Below are 25,375 nucleotides of genomic sequence, written 5' to 3'. Positions count from 1 at the left end.
GGTGAACCTTTCATGTAGCCTTTGTGAGTGCAATATCCTCTGTTGAACTTCTGGTACCTTCTACACTGCTGACCGTAGGGGTAGATTCTCCAGCATTTGTAGATTTAGACTACAGGTCAGCTACTTTGTTTCATTTTGCAAAGGTTAAAGAAAGAAGTACGAGCATATCTGTTCACCATACTAAAACTTAAAAGGTCGCATTGTCTGTCAACAGAGCATTTGGTCAAACACGGAGAAGCTGATGTATGTTTTGGTCCCATTCATAAAGCAGAAATAGTCTTTACTTCTTCAGGGAGCTCCTCCCCAAAATGGCCTCTTCTCCAGTTGTTTGAAAATTCCTGACTCTTAGCAGAGAGAGTTCAGAAAAATAGGACGGTTTGCCATGTCTTGGCTAACTTGAAGGATACAGTGTAGTCCATCTTTTGTTCAATTTCTAGTAATTAACAGTTTCAGGGCTTGTGCTGTGAATTGTCTTTTCAATAGGCTGGAGGTATATAGCATAAATCAAGTCTCCAAACACCAAGCAAGGGCCCCGAACTTGGCCGTTATAATGTGCCATGAGATTAAAAAAAAAAAAAAAAAAGCAGATAGAGTCACGGCAGAGACCACAAGGACCTAATACCTCCAGTCTGTTGCACATATAGGCTTTCTGAAAATATTTAATCAATTAAATGTTCAAAGGTCTAGGTAGGACATCATGTTAAAAATAGTGACTCTTTTTAAGAAGAGAAATAGTCCTCAAGGCCTGGGAAGGAGCCTAAATAATAATTTTATAGCTGACGGAACCAGAAGAAGTAGCCTGGTGCTGAGTCAGAAAGAGGGTCGGAAGCCCCTCCGCTCCTGTGTAGACTGAGTCAGTGTGGTGTTGTAGGGTCCGGCTCACTCCAGGCCCCAGCCCCCACTTGCTCTGTGACTTATCAGATAGTTTCCTTAATCTTACTCTCCTTATCTGCAGAATGGGGTAAGAACTACCCCCCAGAAGGTTTCAAGGATTAGATGAAACTGCATATGTGAAACACTTCCCAGGGTCTGGCCCAAGTTCATGCTGAAAAAGCACTGCTCTTCCTCCAGGTCCTCCTACTCCCCACCCCTGAGGGAAGGCACGTTGCTATTTAGGGTACAAGTAAGGTAGCAAATTCAATAACTTTCAAATTTTTCTGATACCTTTAATTACCTTTTATAAGGAATTTTAAAGTTTTCAAACACTAAATTCACTATTATAATAAAACTGTAAAAGGAAATTAAAATTGGAATTTTTTTAACATTTATTCATTTTTGAGAAACAAAGAGACTTCAATTTTAAAGTTTGATTTTGTTTAAATTTTAATGGTACCAAATATTATCTGTCTTTGGCATTAGGAGCCGTACGGATGTGACTCCCAGGCATATTAAGTATGACTAACATTGAAACACGATCAGCTTCTGTGATATTTTTTAGGAGAAAATTATTTGAATAAAATACTCAGGACAAAATTATCAACATAAATATGTGTTGCTTTTTTTGTGAATAGTTAGGAAACATAGTATTTTTAAACTTTTTTAATGCTTATTTTTGAGAGAGAAAATGGGCGTGAGCAGAAGAGGGATAGAGAAAGAGGGAAACATAATCCAGGAAGCAGGCTCCAGGCTCTGAGCTGTCAGCACAGAGCCTGACCTGGGGCTCAAACCCACAGACTGCAAGATCATGACCTGAGCCAAACTCAGATGCTTAACCGGCTGAGCCACCCAGGCGCCCCAGGAAGCATAGTATTTTTAGTGTGCTAATCTGAAAGAGGAGAAAGAATGCTTTAAAAATTCAAAATGATATGACTAACATTTGCCACAAACTTGATAGTTATTAATATTTAGATAACAAATTTTTTATGTTCTTTATTTATTTTTGAGAGGCAGAGCGAGACAGCATGAGCAGGGAAGGGTCAGAGAGAGAGGGAGATACAGGCTCTGAGCTAGCTGTGAACAGACCTGAGCCGAAGCCAGACGCTTAACCGACTGAGCCACCCAGGCGCCCCAATAACAATTTTTTAAAACACTATCTATTTGCATTTTTATCATTTTGTTCTCCTAAAAGTATTAAGGGCTAAAATATATTTTGGTGTAAGGAAAACTTACACCAAAATAAAAACTTGTGAGGATTTCATCAGGTAGAAATGGAGAAATAATTGGTTCTCATACCCAGGATTAGCTGATGTAGTTGAGTAAATCTTGCCACTGTACAGAACAGCAGGTGTCTGAGACACTGTTCTCGTGGTACCTAAGACTAAAACTTACCTTTAGTCTAGGCGATAAGGGTGTAAAGAAGTAACAGGTCAGATAAAAATACTCTTAACATACAAAGTACAATAAAAGGATTAGTATTCAGTCTCTATAAAGAGCATTTACAAATCAATAAGAAAAAGAAGATAGGTCACAAACAGGAACTTCGCCAAAGAAGTGCAAGAGCCTCACTGACATTTAGATAAACATGAAATAAAACAAAGGCAAATTGGCAAAATTGTAAAGTTTGATAATATATAGTGCTGATTAAGGTGCAGAAAAATGGCTTCTCTTCTGGCCAATGTGAAAATTGGTTCAACTACTTAAATACGTATTTGGTAAAATAAGAAATATGTCCATCCAAGGGCCAAAGCTATTTGACTTTTCCTTATCTGTCTACCCTCAAAGACCTTTTGCACTTCTGCACAATGTACTCATGCCCATGCATGCTCACTGCCGCATCATTTATAATCATGAGACACTGAAAGCCAATTAAGTCCCCTTCAAGACAGAAGTGGCTAAGTAATGATGATGTCTGCAGGACGTGTTGTGCTGCCGGGAGCCATTTCTGAAGTCAGGCGGGTTCGCAAGGCCTCCCACCGTCAGATGGCGCCTTCCACCCCCACTCCACCCCCACTCAATCTCTGCTTGAGCACCGACCCCCAACGCGCCTGACCGACTGATACAGGAGGGACTTGCCTTCTTACGCTAGAAATATGTGAATTGTACCTTATGAAAAAACTTGTTATAGGAGTTTCTTCTTTTGTGATAATAAGAGCATTACATTTTCTGAGAAAACCTGTTTTTCTTCCCCTTGAAAACAGGCTATTGACCCCTGCTCACAAAAGAACTATCTCTTGCCTTCGCTATACTAAAAACATTGCCTTGTATTTGAATGCTAAAGATCCCTTCCTTCCCCATGTGATAAGCATCTAGTCACCTACTTCAATCACTATTGATAAAGATTATGCATGGGTCTTCTATCAATCTATGTTCTGGGAAATTTCTACAATGACAAAGAATTTGTCATCAGAAATCATTGTCTAAGGCAATTGCCACCTCTATTTTGTACCCCATATACTTGTTTAATTAAAAAGGCTGACTCTCTGGTCAGAGTCAGTGCAGAGATGCCTGCCTGGTGAGCAGAAAGAAGCTGAAGCTCTCTTACTCCCTTTTGCTGACACCATCCATCCTTCAGGGAACTCTGGACCTGCTGCAGTTGGACTCTGACATCATACTATATAATAGTGGTTATAAAGAATGGGCTAGAACCGTGTGTGTTGGTAAAAAAGAATCTCCATGACAGATAGAGTCATGCAGAAAAAAAAGTGTAGCATAGCCTTATGAGGTGTCATCATTTATTTAAAATGAAAGAAAGAAAACATTTGGTAATACTATAGATTTTCTGCGATAGTAGCTTTCAAACTCCTTTGGGAATAAATGAACCTCAACACGGTACACGTGTTATAACACAACTAAGTGGACCTACTATATTCAGTGCACTCTGAGATTATTCTATTCTGCTCCATTTCATTCCATCTCGTTCCATTCCATATACCAAAATGCTGGTCATGACCCATGAACCTGTTTTCAGGGCTCAATCACCATTGAATAATACTGTTCTGAAAGTACACAGTTATGTATATAAGTGGCTAGAAAAGTAACTGGAGGCGGATATCAGAGGTTACCTCTGGGAAGGCGCTGAAGGGTGGTGCGTCCAGGGAGCCTCAAGCCTTTTCTGTCATGCCTAGGTTGTTTTTATGTTTATTTTACTTGCTTTACATTGGGCATGTGTAATCTTTAAGTTTATTTTTTTGGTGAATAAACCTAAACTATTTTAAAAGTCAGAGATTTAGTGGGTTGTAGGGAGTAGTGGTCAAAGGGTCTTAAGAAAATTGTAAGTTACATTGCATAATTGAGTAGTTCAGAAGACAGGCTTCTAGCTAACTATCTTTGTTTTTGTATTTAGGGCCACAGATGAGCACATTCTTGTGGCAAGGTAGAGTCAAACCCGTGCGATACCCCACTCAAACTGTCATCCCAGTCTAAGAACTCTCTGCCATGCTGTGAGATTTTAACTCGTGAAATATATCCACATGCCAGTAACATAAAGGAGTCAACACGTAGATGATCAAAACAAAATCAAACCCTCCAATTTCAGAAAATGTGAAATTAATGTTCCCATAACACTCTCATCTTGTCCACATCATATAGTCTGTACTTTTCAGTATCGGTCTAGAAAAACAAATAGTTATGTTGTAAGAATCATTTCTACAGGAAAGACCACTGTGGAAAATGATAGGACATATGGAAACTTGGCTATCTCTGCAGGCTGGAGCAGATACCTCTAAGCCTTGTGTTTTCTATTTCAGAGCTACCTTTTTGACCTAGCTTCACACTTTTACACTAAGGGTAGTTTACTAAACCTCATCTTAATGGTCAAGTAATTGATGATTTATAGGAGTTAGACCCAGTGCCTAGGGGAAATAGGTCCTTTAAATTTCAAACACTTAACCAAGGTATTAAATGCAGATAAACTACAACTAAGTTATGTTTTATATGAATTTCTCAGCTAACTCCGTAAAAATGCCTGTAAAGAAATATTTCTTTAAATATTATGTTTATTTTGTTTTTTGTGTTTGTGTCTAAATATAAATTTTCACATGCTTATAATAAAATAGGTTGAATCTTTTAGCGACATTAAATTTTCTCTGTAAATGTTTTGAAAACAATTTTATGGTAAAATACACAGGCTTTCTCAGAAAGCATCTATTTAAGACTCAATTTTTCAGAGCTTTAGCTGTTGCTAAAGCAATGATTATATTTACATTTAATTTCGTATAGGCTCAAGGTCGGATGGAGAGAAGAGGGACTTTGGAGCTTTTCTTTTAAAAGGGGTAATTGGCAAGAGTATATTGGAGCAAGCATGCTATAGGTCAGAGGGGGGAAGGGCAAGAGCAGGAGGAACCTGGGGGAGGTGGAGAGGATACTATACGTCCACATATCTGAAATCCTTCTTCGGTTTTTCTCTTTCTCCAATGTGGATCTGAGGGGACAGAGATAGTCCTGTGGCCAGATTAGAGGTTAAAGCCATTTCTTTAAAGAGTTTTAAAGTTAAGATTGGACTACTTATGTCTATGATATATGTAGGTGGGGAAACCACTCATATGGAGTTTGACACCAAGCTAGCCTCAAACTGTGAAAGTGGAGTGGCAGTATGATGCGAATGCAGGAGAAGTTACAAAAGTGTCTTATTTAGAGCTGGAGAAAAACCCAGACAAAAGTTATAATTTATAATAATCAAGGGTTAAAAAGTGACTTTTAAACCCTCGATTATTGCAAATCATATATATTTTTTTTTTCCCTCTGTAAGATTACCTATTCAGAGTTTGTGTTAGTAGTTTTCATAAAATTAGTTTTCAAATATGATATTAAAGGCATAATGACTTCAAAATGTAAAAGCCTGATAGTCTGTTAACTGCACATATCTGAAGCCCAGCTTTTCAAAGGCCACAGTATCCAAAGCACTACTGACTCCTGGTGGCAGCCTGATGTAATCACAGGCAAACTTTCCAGGAGTATTTTAATTGTTGTAAAAGGCAACATTGTTATATTACTGAGGAGTCGTGTAAGTAAAAGGAGGAAGTGCATACTATATTGTAAAATATGGAAGTGTTACAGGGTCTCTGAATATTACCTCATTGGTAGGATAAAAATTTGAGCTTAATTAGTTTTCAGAATTTTACCCCATTTTCTACTAATATCGCTTTTGAAAGAGAAAACCAGGATCTTGACTAACTGCAGAATTTATCATCCACAGCCTCTGCAGGGATTGCGGTGTCCCAGAGGAAAGTACGACAGATCAGCGATCCTATTCAGCAGATCTTAATTCAGCTGCACAAAATCATCTACATCACACAGGTCAGTATGCTAGCTTTTTATTTCCTTTTCATCTTAAGTAGAAGTTTGATGCTATTGTCATTGAATGCCGGAGTCCAGCTCCAGCAGGGCCAGGGTCCCCTGAAGGATGGATGGTGTCGGCGAGAGAGAGAGATAAGAGAGCTGCACGTTTCTTTCTTGGTCACCAGGCAGGCATCTCTGTTCAGGCTGCTTTGGTGCCCTTTTTTATTGATTAAGCAATAACATGACATCAGAAAATAGAAATTGTTTACAGTTTTTAACTCTTAGTGATAAGGTGTTTCAATCATCAAAGGTGTACAGAGACAAGTTTCACAGAAGTATTTTTGTAGACTCATCCCAATTTATTCTTGGCATCAGTCCCCAAGGTAAAGAAAGTAACAAACCTATCTTATTTTGTACGGGTTGGGTTTTGGCCAATAATTATGACTTTGGTTTTAATTAACATGTTATAACTAAATCATGTTACCTTACTTACAGTAAGGTAAATTTTACAATTAAGAGAATAACAAGATGTTTTTTAGTAAAAAAAACAGGATAATATACATATTATTTAAGTTAGTAATGCTAAAACTAAAACATAGGTTAAATTGTATATAGGTAGGCTGGGAGATATTTTATCTAGCTCATAAACCACAAGAGAAAGAATGCTTGTTAACAAGTTGCCAGAGAAAGCCCTTTCCTTGATGTAAGCATAATGGGGGCCCTGTGGGTGTTGACCTTACACCTGGGTTTCTAGTTTCTTATCCATCCTCATAGCTGAAGTCAGTACAAGGGAGAGTATTCGGACTTCAATAGCAAAAATATATGCAGCAACTGATGTCTGGTCCTTGTCTGTTTCTTATCTCTAAGTTAGGCTCTTTTTCTCCAGGCCAGAGTTAATTGCAACTCTTGTGTTCTCAGCCCCCCTTATGTTTTGGGTTTGCAGGGTTCATTAGAAGAGCCTTTTGGCAAACATCTGTAGCACTTTGATCTAAAATCCCTTATGCAGGGGCAGGAATATGCCTTTTCTTACGGGGTAACTGTGTGGGGAATATCGGCCTGATTTGGAACATTGTGAGGCCTAATTAATAGCAACAGGCTTAATTTCACATGAGCAGTCGTAGCAGAAGGAGATACCAGTTCTGCCTCTCATGGCAGGAGCCGTGCAACATCTGCCATTTCCTTACTGTGACCTGTGACCGTGTCATCCAGCAAGGCCGGTGGGGCTCCCAGCAATTGAAGAACTACTTTGTGAAACTTTAAAATGGAATGAATGCTCATTTTTATTATCTCCAACTGCATATATTTGGGAACACTTTGGCTTGGCAGCAGAGCTACAGCTGGAAAGGTTGTAGGGAGAAAAAGAAAAAGCAAATATCGCAGACTTCCCCCATGATTCATAACCTACTCCTTTGTCTGTGTCCCACCAAAAATAAATTTCAACACAAATGGCCCTTCATTGTGGGGGTAAAAGTGGGGACAGGGCTGGGTTTTGAATAGCCTCACTCCAGGAAAGAAAATCTAGTGCCCACTGAGAAATCCTGAACATACTGGGTTAAAACTAGGACCTCTTGAGGAGCTAAGATGGTGGAGAAGTAGGGGAACCTCACACACAGCAGCACTGAGGTCAGAACACTTGGAATACCCAGCAAGTCTGTCTCCGGAGTGACAGAAAAATCTCCACTGATGGAGGGAAACAGCTTGGTGGGACAGAGGTGTATGTATGCAAACTGGGGGAGATGAAACAGTGTGGGCGCAGGGGGGAGGGAATCTCCTTCTGTGAAGAGAGAGAAGAGAAAGAGAAGTTGTGGATTATAGTTTTGTGTTAGGACAAGAGAAAAATCTCTCTGGGCCATGGACTGGGGAACGAAAAATATGGAGAATGCCAGTTTCTACTTTTCAGGCAGCCTTAGGAGCTGAAGTTAGAGTTTTCAAAAGTGCATGACTTTCACCAGACTGAAGCCACTGCAGTATGTTTGTGCCTGGAGGGGAGGGGAGCCAGTAGTGATCAGGGGCACCCTGGGCAAAAACAGCCCCCTCCCTTAAGTACTGTGAGAAGAGGTACACTGCCTGCCCCCAAGGACAAAAGATCCTGCAGGTGCCAGTCTAAGGCCCATTATCTGCAGGACAGATTGGTGCTGCTTCAGAACCAGGTCTGTGTGGTGGGAGATCCTTTTTTTTTTTTTTCCTAAATTTATTTTTGGGAAGGCTCTGAGCTAGCTGTCAGCACAGAGCCCATGCGGGGCTCGAACCCACAAACTGTGAGATCATGACCTGAGCCATAGCCAGACGCTCAACCAACTGAGCCACCCAGGCGCCCTGGTGCAAGATCCTTTAAGACATTGGGTTTTAAATCCCAGCTGAGCACCTAGGAAGTGAGGGAGACTGTGGAGCAGGGCAAACTGCCCACCGCACTACTCTGTGAGGGCTGCCTGAACAGTGTGGTTTGAGACCCCAGTGGGGAGGAGACACTGGGCTGTCGCCATTTTTCTTCCCCTCACCAACATGGTGGGGCTTCCGGGAACAGCTCAGCAGACCCAGTGGTGGCGGGACTCTCTTAGACCCAACCCCGCCCCTCCGTGCCTGGTGACGGCTTATCTACCGGAGTGAGATGCACACTGAGCAAGCCAGAGGGCCTCAGCTCCTCCAGGCCAGCCAGCCCTGGCCCTGGGCACCAACAGACAACTGTCTGAGGCTTTGTATGTTAGTCTGTGGCTCTCTTTCTCTCTCTCTCTCTCTTTTCTATTCTTTTTATTTCTACCCTCTTCTTTTTTTTCTTTGGAATCAGGCTATAGTTTCTGATTTGATTTTTGGTCAGTTCTTACTGTATATATGTATCATATATGTATTTCTTTCTTTCACTGCTTTCTTTGTTTAATCTGGCTTTTTTAGTTTTTCACTGTACACCTTTTCTGTATCTTCTCGCCTTCTTTATTTTCCTTTCTTTCTCTCTGGATTAAGCCTTATAACTTCTTTGATTCTCTGCTTGGTCTTTTTTTTTTTTCTCTCCTTTCATTTTTTTTCTTTGTACAGGATTGGGTCCCCTGCCCTTTCCTTTTTTTCAAGAGTTACTTCAATGAACAAATCAAAGCACACCTGCTGGAAGGTACAAACAGTCCACCACTACGAGTAAAGAGGTGCTTTGTAGAGGACTGACCAATGGGATAGAGCAGCCAAATATGCAGCAACAGAGAGCACCCAACACACTCCTAAACCACGTCCGGAAGTGCCAGGCCCTGGACAGTGTATGACCCCTTTTAATATAGTAGTTCTCACAGGTGCAGGACACACAGCAAGCTATTAAAACACATAAAAGACAGAAACCTATCCAAAATGATGAAACAGAAGAATTCTCCTCAAAAGAAATTCCAGGGAAAAATTACAGCCAGAGAATTGCTCAAAACAGGTATAAACAATATATCTGAACCAGAATTTAGAATAGCAGTCATAAGACTAATAGCCAGGCTTGAAAAAAGCACAGAAGATGCAGAGACTCTATTGCTGCAGAGATCAAAGACCTAAGAAATCATCAAGATGAATTAAGAATGAAATGCAAAATTAACTAGATGCAGTGACAGTGAGGATGGAAGGAGCAGAGGGGAGAACAGGTGAAATAGAAGATAAAATTATGGAAAATGATGAAGCTAAGAAAAAGAGGGAAAGGAAATTACTAGACCATGAGGGGAGAATTAGAGACGTAAGTGATTCAATAAAATGAAATAATATCCGTATTTTAGAAGTTCCAGAAGGAAAAGAAGAAGAGAGAGAAAGGGGCAGGGGGGTTATTTGAACAAATTATAACTGAGAACTTCCCTAATCTTTCCTTCTGGGGAAGGAAACAGGCATCCAAGTCCAAGAGGCAGAGAACTCCCTTTAAAATCAATCAAAACAGGGCAACACTGTGGCATATCATAGTGAAACTGGCAAAATACAAAGATAGAGAGAGAATTTTGAAAGTAGCTAGGGAAAAATGGGCCTTAATCGACAAGAGTAGACACAGAACGGTAGTAGCAGACCAGTCCACTGAAACTTGTCAGGCAAGAAGGGAGTGGCAGGAAATATTCAATATACTGAATAGGAAAAATATGCAGTCAAGAATCCCTTATCTAGCAAGGATGTCATTCAGAAGAGAAGGAAAGTAAAGGCCTTCCCAGACAAAAACTAAAGGACTTCATGACCACTAAGAGAGATCCTAAGGGGGGACTCTGTGAGTGAAAAGCAGCAAAAACTACAGAGGACCAGAGACATCACCACAAGCGTGAAACCTACAGAAAGCACAATGACACTAAATTCATATTTTTCAATAATCACTCTGCATGTAAATGGATGAAATGCTCCAATCAAAAGACATAGGATATCAGAATGGATTTAAAAAAAAGATCCATCTATATGCTGCCTACAAGAGACTGATTTTAGAACTGAGGACACCTGCAGATTGAAAGTGAGGGGATGAAGAACCATCTATCATGCTACTGGATGTCAGAAGAAAGCCAGAGTGGCCATACTTACATCAGACAAACTAGATTTTAAAACAAAAAATGTAACAAGTGATGAAGAAGAGCATTATATCATAACTGAGGGGTCAATCCATCAAAAATAACTAACAGTTAAAAGATAGCTAACAATTATAAATGTTTATGCCTTCAGTGGGTAACACCAAAATATATAAATTAACTACTCACAAACATAAAAAATGTATAGATAGTAATACCCTGATTGTAGGGGACTTTAATATTCCATTTACAGCAATGTACAGATCATCTAGGCAGAAAATCAATAAGGAAACAACGGCTCTGAATGACGCATTGGACCAGATGGACTTAACAGTTATATTCAGAACTTTTCATCCAAAATCAGCAGAATACATATTCTTCTCAAGTGCTCATGGAACATTCTCCAAAATAGATCACATACTGGGTCACAAAATGGCCCACAACAAATATAAAAGGACTGAGATCATACCATGCATATTTTCAGATCACAACGCTACTAAACTTGAAATCAACAACAAGAAAAAGTTTGGAAAGCCCCCAAATACATGGAGGATGTTAAAAAAACATCCTATGAAAGAATGAATGGGTCAACCAGGAAATTAAAGAAGAAATTTAAAAATATATGGAGACAAATAAAAATGAAAACATGACAGTCCAAACCCTTTGGGACACAGCAAAGGCAGTCCTAAGAAGAAAATACATTGAAGTTCAGGCCTATCTCAAGAAGCAAAGAAAGGTCCCAAACACATAATCTAAACTCAGACCTAAAGGAATTAGAAAGGCAGCAGCAAAGAAAGCCTAAAGCCAGGAGAAGAAGAGAAATAAGATTAGAGTAGAAATAAAGAATATAGAATCCAAAAAATAAAACAGTAGAACAGATCAATGAAATGAATCTAAAAGCTGGTTTTTTGAAAGAATAAACAGAATTGATAAGCCCCTTGCCAGACTTCTCAAAAAGAAAAGAGAGAGGACCCAATAGATAAAACCATGAATGAAAGAGATCACAACTAACAACACAGAAATACAATCAAATATTAGAAAATGAAAAAATTATATGCCAACACTGGAAAATCTGGAAGAAATAGACAAATTCCTAGACATTCACACTCTACCAAAATTCAAACGGGAAGAAATAGAAAATTTCTTCCGTAACTAGTGAAGAAATTGAATCAGTTATCAAATATCTCCCAACAAATAAGAACCCTGGGCCAGATGGCTTCCCAGAGTAATTCTACCAGACATTTAAGTCAGAGTTAATACCTATTCTTCTCAAGCTGTTCTAAAAAATAGAAACAGAAGGAAAGCTTCCAGACTCATTCTGTGAGGCCAGCATTACCTTAATTCTCAAACCAGACAAAGACCCCACTAAAGAGGAGAAGTATAGGCCAATAGCCCTGATGAACATGGATGCAAAAATTCTCAACAAGTATTAGCAAATTGAATTCAACAATATAGTAAAAGAATAATTCACCACAATGAAGTGGGATACATTCCTGGGCTGCAGGGCTTGTTCACTATTCACAAATCAATCAGTGTGATACATCACATTAATTGAAGAAAGAATAAGAACCATATGATCCTGTCAATAGATGCAGAAAAAGCATTTGACAAAATACAGCATCCTTTTAAAATAAAAACCCTCGAGAAAGTTGGCATAGAAAGAACAAACCTTACCATCATAAAAGCCATACATGAAAGGCCTACAGCTAATATCATCATCAATGGGGAAAAACGGAGAGCTTTCCCCCTGAGATTAGGATCACAACAGAGATGTCCACTCTCACCACTGTTGTTTAAAATGGTGTTGGAAGTCCTAGCATCAGCCACCAGACCACAAAATGAAATAAAAGGCATCCAAACTGGCAGAAAAGAAGTCAAAATTAAATCTTTCATAGATGACATGATACTCTACATAGAAAACCTGATAGACTCCACCAAAAAACTGCTAGAGCTGATACATGTCAGCAAAGTTGCAGGATATAAGATCAATGTACAGAGATCAGTTGCATTTCTATACACCAATGATGAAGCAACAGAAAGAGATATCAAGGATTCAAATCTCATTTACAATTGCACCAAGAACCATAATATACCTAGGAATTAACCTAACCAAAGAGCTAAATGATCTATATGCTGAAAACTATAGGAAGCTTATGAAAATAATTGAAGACACAAAGACATGGAAAAACATTCCATGCTCCTGGATCAAAAGAACAAATATTGCTAAAATGTTGATACTAGCCAAAGCGATTTACACATTTAATACAGTCTCAGTCAAAATAGCACCAAAATTCTTTACAGAGGTAGAACAAACAATCCTAATTTTTTAAAACATTACATTTTTTTTAAGTTTATTTTTGAGAGAGAGAGAGACAGAGCAAGCGAGCGCACAGCAGGGAAAGAGGCAGAGAGACAGAGGAAGACACAGTCTCTAAAGCAGGTTCCAGGTCCTGAGCACAGAGCCTGATGTGGTTCTCAAACCCACGGACTGTGAGATCATGACATGAGCTGAAGTGAGATGCTTAACTGACTGAGCCACCCACGTGCTCTGAACAATCCTAAAATTTGTTTGGAACCACCAAAGACTCCAGATAGCCAAAATAATGTTATAAAAGAAAACCAAAGCTGAAGGCATCAGAATCCTGGATTTTAGCCTCTACTACAAAGCTATAATCACCAAGACAGTATGGTATTGGCACAAAAATGGACACATAGACCAATGGAATAGAATAGAGAACTCAGAAAAGGACCCAGAAATATATGCCCAACTAATCTCTGACAAAGCAGGGAAGAGTACCCAGTGAAAAAACGACAGTCTCTTAAGCAAATGGTGCTGGGAGAATTGGACACTAATATGCAGAAGAATGAAATTGGACCACTTTTTTATATCATACACAAAAATAAACTCAAAATAGATGAAAGACTAAATGTGAGACAGGAAATCATCAAAATCCTACAGGAGAATACACACAGCAATTTCCCTGACCTGGGCTGTTGCAACTTCTTACTTGACATGTCTCCAAAGGCAAGGGGAATAAAAGCAAAAATGAACTATTGGGACGTCATCAAGATAAAAGGTTTCCATATAGCAAAGGAAACAATCAACAAAACTAAAAGGCAGCTGATAGAATGGGAGAAGATATTTGCAAATGACTTATCGGAAAAAGGGTTAGTATCCAAAATCTATAAAGAACTTAGGAAACTCAACACCCAAAAAACAAATAATCTAGTGAAGAAATGGGTAGAAGACATGAACCGAGCCTTTTCCAAAGAAGGTATCCAGACGGCCAACAGACACATGAGAATATGCTCAACATCGCTCACGACCAGGGAAAATACAAACCAAAATCAGTGAAATACCACCTCACACCAGTCAGAGTGCCTAAAGTTAACAACTCAGGAAACAACAGATGTTGGTGAAGATTGTTTAGAAGGGGAACCCTCTTGCACTGTTGGTGGGAATGCAAACTGGAAAACAGTATGGAGGTTCCTCGAAAAATTAAAAATAAAACTACCCTATGACCCACAAATACCACTACTAGGAATTTATCCAAAGGATACAGGAGTTCTGATTCAAAGGGGCACATGCAGCCCAATATTTATAGCAGCACTGTCAACAATAGGCAAATTATGGAAAGAGCCCAGATGTCCAACAACTGATGGACGGATAAAGAAGATGTGGTATATATACACAATGGAATTCTATGCAGTGGTGCAAAAGAATGAAATTTTGCCATTTGCAGCATCGTGGATGGAACTGGAGGGTATCATGCTAAACGAAATAAGTCAGAGAAAGACAAATATCGTATGATTTCACTCATATGTGGAATTTGAGAAACTTAACAGATGACCGTAGGGGAAGGGAAGGAAAAATAAGATACAAATAGAGAGGAAGGCAAACCATAAGACACTCTTAAAAACAGAGAACAAACTGAGGATTGATGGGGGTGGGGGCTTGGGGGAGTGGGGAAAATAGGCAATGGGCACTGAGGAAGGCGCTTGTTGGGATGAGCACTGGGTGTTGTCTGTAAGTGATGAATCACAGGAATCTATTCCTGAAGCCAGAACTACACTGTGTTTGCTAACTTGACAATGAATTTAAAAAAGCAAAACAAACACAAGCCAAAAAACTAGGACCTCTTAGAGAAATGAAAATGCAAGGTCCAAGATTATTAAAACTTCCTATTTCTAAACTCTTAGGCACTGGGGAAGCAATCACTGTTAGAAAATGGTTATTAGTTGTTCACAGAAATCTGTCAGATGATAAGCAACTTGAATGTTCATTTACCAGAGCTAACCAAGGTCTTATTGTTACTAAGAAATTTTTGTAGATGAAGTGTAGGCATACAAATGAGAAAGTAACTAGGATTTTGGAGTCTAAGATTGCATTTCTTATGCAGTTCGTTTGTTCATTCATTCATTTGACGTATAATTATTAGGTGCCTACTATTAGATGCCACTGTTCTATGCACTTGTGACATATCAATGAGCAAAACATATAAACATTTACTCAGTCTTAGATCCAGAGAGCTAATCTTGTGATGCTGTCAGTTGCCAGTTGTGGCAATTCCAATTATACATTCAAGAAGCAAAGAGAAATGCCACCAGGTCAGTGGACCAGCTGGGCCCACTGTAGGCATACTGGGCTAATCCACTTATCCTATCCACAAAAGCAAGCAAACAAAATGAACAAACAAAACTACACACTGATTAGAGTATGACAGTGGCATTGTAAGACTCTAATAAATGGCTGTAGGTCTCTTTGGGCAAGACTTGGAGGAAACTTTGTAATGTATACTTCTATCAGTGTTTCTGGGCTCTTCCTAAAGGATCCCCAGCTTTCTCCCTGACCAAGGGCTTTGGGTCTTTAAATTTCCCTAGGTCTAGAAATTGTATGAGGGGCTGTGACTCTCCACAGTGGCAATGGCAAATCAGGTCTGAGTTTTGTCTACCAGGACCTAGCGTTTCTTTTCTGTTATTTAGATTAAAGAATACTCTAGTATTCTCATTAACAGTGCCCCCTTCCCACCCTTTCTTATAAATGCTGCCAACTGTCTCTGGTGGTTAAATGCTGTCTCTTGGCCTCTGCTCTTTTGGGATCACGTCAGCCCCATTGGGATCCTGCACTTTCAGTGCTGTACCTGGCCTACAAAGGAAAGCAGCCATAGAGATTCTTAAGGGTGGTGGTGCTGCCCTCTCTAATGTATTTCTCCATACCTTAGTGACAGGGCTGGCTTCTGAGTATTTTTGCTGTAATTGGGTAGTGAGTGTGTAGGTCACACATGGTAATGGCAGGGCCCCATGCCTTTGAATTCCCTCCTCCACATGCCAGGGTAGCTCTGGCATTTTATCCTCATTAAACGAAGGTCACCATTGAGTTTGAGTTGTCTAGTGCACCAACCAATTAAGCAGTTACCTTCAGCTGCATGACCAAATACATTAAATCTGGACTCTCTAGTTAGAACACCCATATGAATGAACTAAGCCTGATTTAGTGTTATAGTTCACCCTTCTTGACCTAAAACCCTTTGAATCTACTACACGTGTTCCATGGGTTGCTGCTGATACAAACTTGAAATTCTTTCTATAGGTAAGCTATTTCCTTATGGGTTTGGTGTGCACCAGCTCCCCTGCATCATGTTGCGATATGACCCTGGTAATGGACTTGACCCTTGTTGTTGTGGGTCTTATGAGGAATAAGCATTCCTTCTGAAGATCTCACTCCTCATCTATCTCGGATGAGGTTAGTGTAGAGTTTTCAAGCAAAAGGCGGCTTGTCTTCTCGGACACAGAGTGACAAGCAACTTCTGCTGGCAATAATGATTCAGAGTGACTTGAGTTTCAGGATTGTCAGTTTTATCTAGAGCCAACAAAATGTCCCTATTTCAAGTTTTAGGATCCTATTTTTTTTTCTTTCACATGAAAAACTTGGCAAATAGGCATTCAACTCACACTGTAATTTAGCAACCTACCCAATTAAATTCATATTTGATTATCAGCTCTATCTGTGCTTTGGCAGTAAGAAATAACAGGATCCTTCAGGGCTACCATGGACTCTTTCTGGGTCTTAGACTGTGATGCGAGCCAAGAATTGAAGGACCCAAGCTTGTCATTTTTTCCCTAAGTGCTCTGATGCACTTTGAAGAATCCATCCCGCAGCACAGTCCTTGTGGTCTTCATGCTTTGTGGGCAGCAGCCATAGAAGTTCCCAGGGCGTTTCCTTCAGTTGCCTCTGTATCATGGTGATACTTGATCAGTTATGATGCCACGCATGTCATGGGTTATCAGCGTCCTGTGTCCTGTGGCAAAACCCAGCACTGGGCTCGGTTCCAAGGGCACAGTCAAACCAAGTCCCAAGACCCATCTGTATGGGTCCTTCTTCTGGAACCTTCCAGGAGCCTAGTCCATTATCAGTGAGAGTCCAGTTAGGAAACAGAAACCACACAGTAATTTTAACAGGGAAGATTTAATATAAGGAATTGTTCAAAAAAATTATTAATAGTAACACAGTGTTACTTAAGAAGGAGGGGAAGCGACTATCTAGAGAGTCTAGGAAGAGCAGATGAGGAATCACTATTTATAGGACTGAAGCAGAGCAGCCAAGAAAGGAACAAAAGAGAGGAGGACACCCCATCCTGCGCTAAGGTCCAGACCTCATCAGAAAGGTCAGAGAAACCCACTGAGGTGCTGTGCTAGAGAAGTTTCCAGGGAGGTCTTCCCTCAGGGGATCAGGGCAAGTCATCCATGCTAAGCTGTAATCCCAGGGAACTTGCTGGAAATCAGCACATGTAGCTTGGGCTGGGAAATGCCCTCTATGGACCAGAGGAGGCTGCCCCTAGTAGGCGCTGCTCCGTGGAACCTTCTGGGAAGCTGCCTGCAGGACTGGTGCCAGTGAAGCTGTCTGGGGGTGAGCCCCACTCGGGGTTCCCCTCGGCTGCTGACCACTCCGCGCTGCAGGCCTGGGGCAAGGCGGGAGCATCACTGGGGACAGAGAGTCAAGCACCGCTCTCCTGCAGCGACCCTCCAGGGCTCCCTCTCCACCGACAGAGCCCACCATCCTGGCAAGGGAGAAATTCCCGGGTCACATGCAGGGCACCAAAGGGTGGATTTGGAGCCGAGAGGCAACAAGTGGGCAACTGTCACACTTGGGCTGGGACTAGGCAAGAGACTCCCTTCAGTGGGACCCACCCACCTCTGAGTCCTCACTGCTTCCCCCGTTGGCTTCTCTCTATCCTGGCTCCTATCTGTCATGTCCCCCCCACCCCCCATCTGCCGTTCCTTTCAATCACTCTTAGGGCTAGCCTTTTGAGACTCAAGAATCTGAAATTGATTGCTTTTCCCCTCCATTTTCTGCTGTCAACCTCTCCCTTAGGCAATCCCACAGAATTGTCTACCTGATTAAATGAAAGAGGGTGAAGGGGCCCGAGGAAATATGAGGGGGATGTAGAAAACTGGTTAATAAATCAGAACATAATCTGCCATATCGCTATTGAGTAAAGATATTATATTCAAAAATAGATTTCCATTTAAATGCTGATGTGGAAATATGGGGACGCATTCTTAACTTTAGTGTTATGGAAATAGCTTTAAATAGCTTATTGGTTACCTCAATGCTTAACTACTAAATTGAGAGAAAATATACTTTGCAATTTAAATATAGTTTCCATATGCCTGTCTTGCTAATTTTTATATAATAAACTTTTTAATGGATGTGTTCCATTTCTTTGTTGGATTTCAAAGTAATGTTAAAGCAAGAATGAAATGATTATAAATATCTAGTTATTATGCCCTCACACTGCCAGGATAACAAATGATTTCATATTTTTTGGCGAGCTGGCATTCCTTGCTACAAGCTCAGATGTAACCATTGTGGTTTTTAAAATGTATTTCTAGAATACTTGAATGTTTGTGACATTGCAAATAGTAAGGAATGTTTCCCTTTTGGGGAACCTTAAATTAGAAGGCTAACCCAAGTCAATGCCTTTCAAATGAAGGAGTTAAAAACAAGTCTAAACATGACACTATCCTGTTTGCTACAGGGCAAAGCCCAAGATCAGTTTTCTCCGTCTGCTAATTCCAAAGGAAAGATGCTCAAAGTAGATCTGAATCAATAAGCGAGCACTCACACACACACAAACAAGCAAACGACTTCTTGCCCCCGTGTTCATTTCCTAGTCAAACTCCCTGGGGGACTTAACACTGCACTAGCTGCCCTGACTCGCAGGGCCTCACCCCTCCCCTCCCGCCAACCTGCAGACAACCTCACCGGGGACACTGCTTACTCTCGGCCGGTGGTGGCCTTTCCTATCCAGTTTCCATGGAGACAGATCTTGGAAATCATCTGAAAGCAACTATTTTAAAAGGCAGGATGTTAAAATCCTTACGCTGCCTTCACTGATTTGACATCTGCTTTTATCAAAACTGAGATGGTAATCTTAAGACAGCCCGCTGAGAATGAAATCAGTGGTTCATTTCCATTGCTGGAAACCAAAATCCATCTCTGGGCACATAAGGTGACCAAAGTACAGATGTTAACCTTGTAATACACGTCTTTGGGTGTTACTGCTCAGGTAGGACCTAGGCAGCCAGCTCACGCTTTGGATTTAATTCTGTACTTAGAATCAGATTATTTGGTTAAAGAAATGCTTTGAAAATCAGCATATAGCAACTTTGAAGCATTAAACGTCTATCTCCTGGAGCACAGAGGGTGGGTCTCATTCGGACTGCCATCTCAACAGCCACATTGTTGCCAATGGCACAGGAAGCGTGGCTGGGAGCAGCTGTAGGCTGCCCCTCCGATGAAGTTGAACTACGGGCGGTCACCAGTGAAACAAACTATGATTTTGAGCAGTAGTCATAGATGAGATTAGAGCCATCCTCACTCTCCTTACTTGGGTCAACTGGTTCCTAATGGCAAGGAGGAGAGATTCTATAGAGTGTCGGGTAAAGCCATGCATCCAAGGGGACTCATATTTTCAGGGCTTGCAGATTCTAAGAGAAAGCTTACATTTTGTGCGTTTATTTTGATAATGATCTTCGGATCTGTGTTAGCATTTAGGGAAATCTTCTTTTAAGCAGTAATATATCAAAATAACTTGTTGGTATAGAAAAGATATTATTTACATCACTTCAAATGGGTCTGCACTAGGTATTCTTGGAGATCTCAGAGAATGCATCTTGAGGAAGTATCCCTTTATCATGCAAGTTCAAGACCCTAGGATAGAACATAGAGATCAGATTTCATTTGTTTGGGATAGTACACACGGAAAATAAGTTCTTCGATGTGTGGTGCTGAGAGACTCCTCTTTTCTAGAATCAGTTTCTCCATCAGTGGGATCCGGGTAGCTTCAGGGACTATTGTGATGAAGGAAGTCATGTATGTGGAGTGTTCCTAAAGTGTTACCCTGTAGTAGTAGGAGCCGCCGTGTGTGTGCTCTGGGATAATGGTTGTGATAAAAGCGGCACTACCTCAGTTATTGCGTGTTCCGCCATGTCTTTAAGCTCCGAGTTCCTTACCTCAAAACAGTCCCTGCTTCGTTAGTTTATTGTGGGGAGAAAAGTGACATAATACATAAAAGTAATCGTAGTAACTGGCATGGATAAATCATAGGTATGAATATTCTATTCTTAGCATTATAGTTCATATACATACTATAGTATACTTACTTCTTCAGCATTGAACCGTGTATCATCCTGTGCAAAACGTTAAATTCTTCCATGACAGTTTTAAGGGGCGGGGCTGGCTACAATTATTCCAGGAAGATAAAATAGCTTTCTAATACTGTCTTGTGTATGAATCTTAAGTTGACTGTTAACTTATTCAAGAAAGCTTTTATGAGAATTAATTCAAGCAATCAGGAGCAATAAAAAGCAATTCTGAGTTAATTAGAGGCTTATCAAGTTCAATGAATAGCGAGTATTTGCATTAGTAATCTGATAGTGACAGCTGCCAGTGTTGAGAGAAGGCTCTTTCGAAGGAAGGAACCGGTGGACCCACTGGAACTTCACACCTTCAAAAGTTTGCTGTGCAATTAGGCGGGTCAGAAAAGGCTTGCTGTCGCTCGCAAGCAACTGGAATCCTGCAAGGAACAACTAGAAGGTTCTGGGCCAACACTGCCCTCTGGTGTTTGATTTAGGGAAGTGGCAACTTCCCATGGGGAGTGGTAGGGAATTCTCAAAACCAAAAAGGTATCTCCAGGGACTCCTCCCATCCATTCTCGTCTCTAAGCAATCCCCTTGCTACAAAAGGGTGCACAGGATGCTTACCTTCACTGTCTGGTCCCCCTCTTGAGTTAAATTCATTACTTTTGCTAATCTCTCATGCACACATGTATCTTTATACTCATTTTCCTTTCTCATCTGTCTTCCAACTATCTGCTTAGTAATGCCAAGAAATCTCTCTCCCTCTCCCTCTCTCTCTCTCTTTCTCTCTCTCTCTCCCTCTCTCTCCCTCTTTCCCTCTCCCCACATATCTTTATTTCCCTTTTTCATTCCATGTACAAGGACAATAATTATGACCATTTGCTGGGGATGCAAGTGACTACATCTGGAGCAAGGCACAAGAATGCTGTAGTTCTGACATACAAGGAGCTCATTGCAAAGTCAATGATGTCAGCCTCCAGAACCTCCCAGAGCATACTAAAGGACTTCAGACCCCTGAGCAGAGTCTTGGTTCCTCTGTGATTAAGCCTGCTTTGACTCAAGTAAAATCAAAAGATTCACAGATGGTGTTGTTAGAACATTTTTCAATTACATTGTTTTTCTGTTTGATGGCATTACAGTGCTTCATAATGGGTCCCGCATTCTATTGTGTGTGGGCTCTTGAACAGTTTGTCTCTGGCTCTAAGATCAGCAGTTGTGAGCCCCTCCACTGACCCTATTCGTCTCTCTATTACTTTTTATACATCCCCCTGCTTCGCGTAACTTGAACGAATGGACATTCCTGCATTAGCCAGGATGTGCTAAGTTACACTACTCTAACCGGTACATCCCGCATTCTCTTGGCTTTGCTTGGCACAGTAGCAGTTTCTTCCTCACTCGGCTAAGGTCGGGCGGGTCAAGTGGCCCTCCTCCATCTTGTGGTTATGCCATCTGGAACGGATGGACTCCCAGCTCCTTGCCCAGGCCACTCAGGGATGGAGGAGGCTGCTGTCTTTGAATTGCCTCATCCTCAGAGCGACACATATCATTTTCAGTGGCCAAAAGTTGTCACATGGCACCAAGCCTAAGCTATAAGAGAGTATCGAAAAGTAGAATAGGGAGAGGGGAGTAAATAATTGCCACTACCACATTAATCTTTTTTGGTCTGAACCTTGAATTACATTCTTGTTTTTTTGTTGGCTTGATTTGTTTTGTTTTGTTTTTAATCTTGAGAACACCTACTACTGTATTTTCCTTCCCACTTAGCCATCTTTTCTCTTAATGATTCTTTTTCCTCTCTGTCCAAATCCTCTCCTTTTTTTAAACAAACCAAATGTTATTTCCACCGTAAGACTATGTATCATTCTGACCCTATTTCTTTGCTCTATTATCTTTCTCCCAAACTTGACTTCAACCCTCTGTGCTTTTCAGAATCTTTGGTTTCCTTGTATAAATTCAACCTGCAAATCCCTACAAAATCAATTTTTTGAAATCCTCAATTTCATACAATTGCCATACTTTTGAAGATTTTTAAGTGATTTGCTACTAAGTTGTTAAATTCAACTCATCCTGGTCCAGCCCTAATGTATACTAATTCATTCTTTCCTTCTTGACAAGATTAGTCCCTACAGGCTGATCTCCCTCTTTGTGAATATTCAGGAGCACCCAGAGACAGGCATCTGACTTTGTAGTAGTGGAGATATGTACTTCCTATTCCAAAGTGTCAGATCCTTCAGGGCACCTGTGTGGCTCGGATGATTGAACGTCCGACTCTTGATTTCAGCTCAGGTCAGGATCCCAGGGTCATGGGATCGAGCCCTGCATTGGACTCCGTGTTGAGGGTTGAGAGTGGAGCCTGCTTAGGATTCTCTTTCTCTCTCCTTCTGCCCCTCTCCCCGGCTCGTGCTCCATCTCTCTCTAAACAAAACAAACAAGCAAAAACAAAAACCAAACAACCAAACAAAAACAAAAACCAAAGAAAATGTAAAACACAAAGTGTCAGATCCTTTAGGACCTTGGTCAGGTGTTTAGCACAGTCCTGGGCATGACATGGCACCTGAACATCCGATGGACCGCGTCCTTCCTTGGGACGTCTGTTCTTTGCAGAATCCAATTTATATATGCAATTTAGTTGTTTTATGAAAGATAACACCAATAAAATGAAGGACCGATCATATAAATGGAAGCAGCCTTTTGAAAGAGAGAGGAGTAATATATCCCTTCTGGATTGTGGAAGGAAAAATTATCACACCCAGTCATGCTATTTGGAGTAAAATTTATATTTGTCTTTAGTCCCATTGAAGTCATGTTGTTACACTGACCCTCAGCAAATGCATCCAGGAGTCATCTGTGCTGTGTTAACAATTTGCTTACAAGAATCGTTTTCTCATTTTACGCAGCTCCCTCCGGCTTTGCACCACAATTTGAAAAGAAGGGTTATAGAGAGATTCAAGAAATCCCTCTTCAGCCAGCAGAGTAACCCCTGCAATTTGAAATCTGAAATTAAAAAGGTACCGTATTCTACATATGGGAATTCTTCTTTGGCTAACAAAAACACATTGAAGAGTTAAATTTTATACCTTCTCTGCTTTGTACTTTAAACTCTGTCTTCTGTTAAAGGATATTATCCTTGTTGGTTTTGGTCCTGCCAAGCTGCTGCAAAAAAGACACCATAAGCTGGGGGGCGGGGGGCTTGTGAACAGTAGAGACTGCTCTCAGTCCTGGAGACCGGAAGTCCACGACCAAGATCTCAGCACGGTCACGTCTGCTGCAAGCCCTCTTCCCAGTTGCAGACTTTTGATTTCTCCCATCCTCACAGGGCAGTGGAAGCAAGGAAACCGTGGGGCCTCTTGATCAGGCTACTTTTTTTATAAGAGTCCTTCCACGAGGCCTCTGTCTTCATGACCGAACTACCTCGCCATGACTCTACCTCCCAGTACTATCCCCTTGGGCGTTAGGTTTCAGCATACACATGTGAGGGGACGCAAACGTTCAGACCATGGCACTGCTTTGGGAGTAAATCGAGGATATCTTTGCCTCTAATTTTCTCACCTTTATTTCTGTGGCCATCGCCCCAGGAGACAAATAGAAAGTTGCTTCACTGTGATCACATGTTTTCTGAAGAATAAATGTTATTAAATATCTTGAATTCAAAATATATTTTAGCCCTTTTTAAAAGAATTCTATATGTTTAAGAGAATCCAATATTTTATTAGAACCGTCTCCAGTAAGCCCCTAAACTGAGCTGTACCTCCCAAACAAGTCATTTAACCACGTGAAGCTGTGATTTGTATCACCTGTGAGGGTGGAATGAACCATGGTTGACCCTTAAACAACACGGCGATGAGGGACACTGACCATCTGCTCCTGCACAGCTGAAAACCCACATATAGCTTGTGACTTCCTCAAACCTTAATTACTAATGGCCCATCGTTGACTGAAAGACTTGTCAGTACATAAATAATGGATTAAAACACATTTAGGGGCACCTGGGTGGCTCAGTTGGTTACGTGTCCAGCTTCAGCTCAGGTCATGATCTCACGGTTTGTAGGTTCTAGCCCCGCATCGGGCTCTGTGCTGACAGCTAGTTCAGAGCCTGGAGCCTGCTTCAGATTCTGTGTCTCCCTCTCTCTCTGCCCCTCCCCTGCTCACACTGTCTCTCTCTGTATCTCAAAAGAAAAAAAATTAAAAAATTAAAAAAAACAAAAACCACATTTAGTATGTTATATATTTTATATGTATTCTTACAATAAAGTAAGCGAGAAATAAGACAATCCTAAGGAAGAGGAAACACACTTACAGTACCGCACTGTGAGAAATCCACATATGTGGACCCGTGTAGTTCAAATCCATGTTGTTCAAGAGCCAACTGTATTTCTAAAGCTTTTCCCATCTTTGACATTCTATAATCTGCTAGACCTCAAGAGTTAGTAAATATTTCTATTTAAACACACAAATATTAAGTCACAAAGAGGTTAAATCAACCAGATGGAAAGAAAATTGTCTATCTCTAATTAGCACGACCAGAGAATAGGAAATCCCTGAGTCCTGGTCAGTAGTCATTTTGCTACAGCCCTTGGCGCTAGGCACAGGCTTCCCTTTTCCTGTCCCTGAAGGGCCTGCTGCAATTTGATATATACATTTTTAAAGTTTCGTCCTACACTTAAACTTTCAAGCCATCACGCCGCCAGTGAACTTTTTAAAGTTTCTTTTTCCTTTAATGGACCCAATCTTAAGCATAACTGTACTCTGTATTCAGGCAGTATGATGGGCTCTTTGAAGAGCAATGCGAACAGTATGCGTTTGTTCCTTTGCCTTATCTCGGCGTCTGTGCTGCACCAACAGGAGATGGAAAAGCAGACACAGCAACTGGTAAACGCGACGTAAACCCTCCCTCGGCCGAGATGAAAGAGCACAATTTCTTTCATCAGTTGTGTTGGCAAATAAGGCCGAGAAACAAAGCTCAAGTAGATCAACACAGGAGTGGATGAGACTGTGGATATTTATTTTATGACATTTACATATTGTATCACGAATACCAATAAATGTATTTTAGGAAGACAGAGGCTCAAATCTCCCGTGAAAATATT

At 40.8% G+C, this 25,375-nt stretch overlaps 1 protein-coding gene across 1 annotated transcript in view; it reads left to right on the top strand.

Moving 5' to 3' along the window:
* Nucleotides 1–25,375, top strand: part of NEK10 (NIMA related kinase 10) — a 226,846-nt gene that overhangs the window by 180,770 nt on the left and 20,701 nt on the right. Inside the window, exons 32-34 of the mRNA XM_029940369.1 lie at nucleotides 4,223–4,252; nucleotides 6,074–6,174; nucleotides 23,186–23,296. Coding sequence (XP_029796229.1) covers nucleotides 4,223–4,252; nucleotides 6,074–6,174; nucleotides 23,186–23,296 — 242 coding nt within the window. The remainder of the gene's footprint in view (nucleotides 1–4,222; nucleotides 4,253–6,073; nucleotides 6,175–23,185; nucleotides 23,297–25,375) is intronic.

The sequence above is a fragment of the Suricata suricatta genome, chromosome 5 (genome assembly GCF_006229205.1).
Source record: "Suricata suricatta isolate VVHF042 chromosome 5, meerkat_22Aug2017_6uvM2_HiC, whole genome shotgun sequence".
NCBI lineage: Eukaryota > Metazoa > Chordata > Mammalia > Carnivora > Herpestidae > Suricata > Suricata suricatta.
This window is presented reverse-complemented; position numbering and strand designations above follow the sequence as displayed.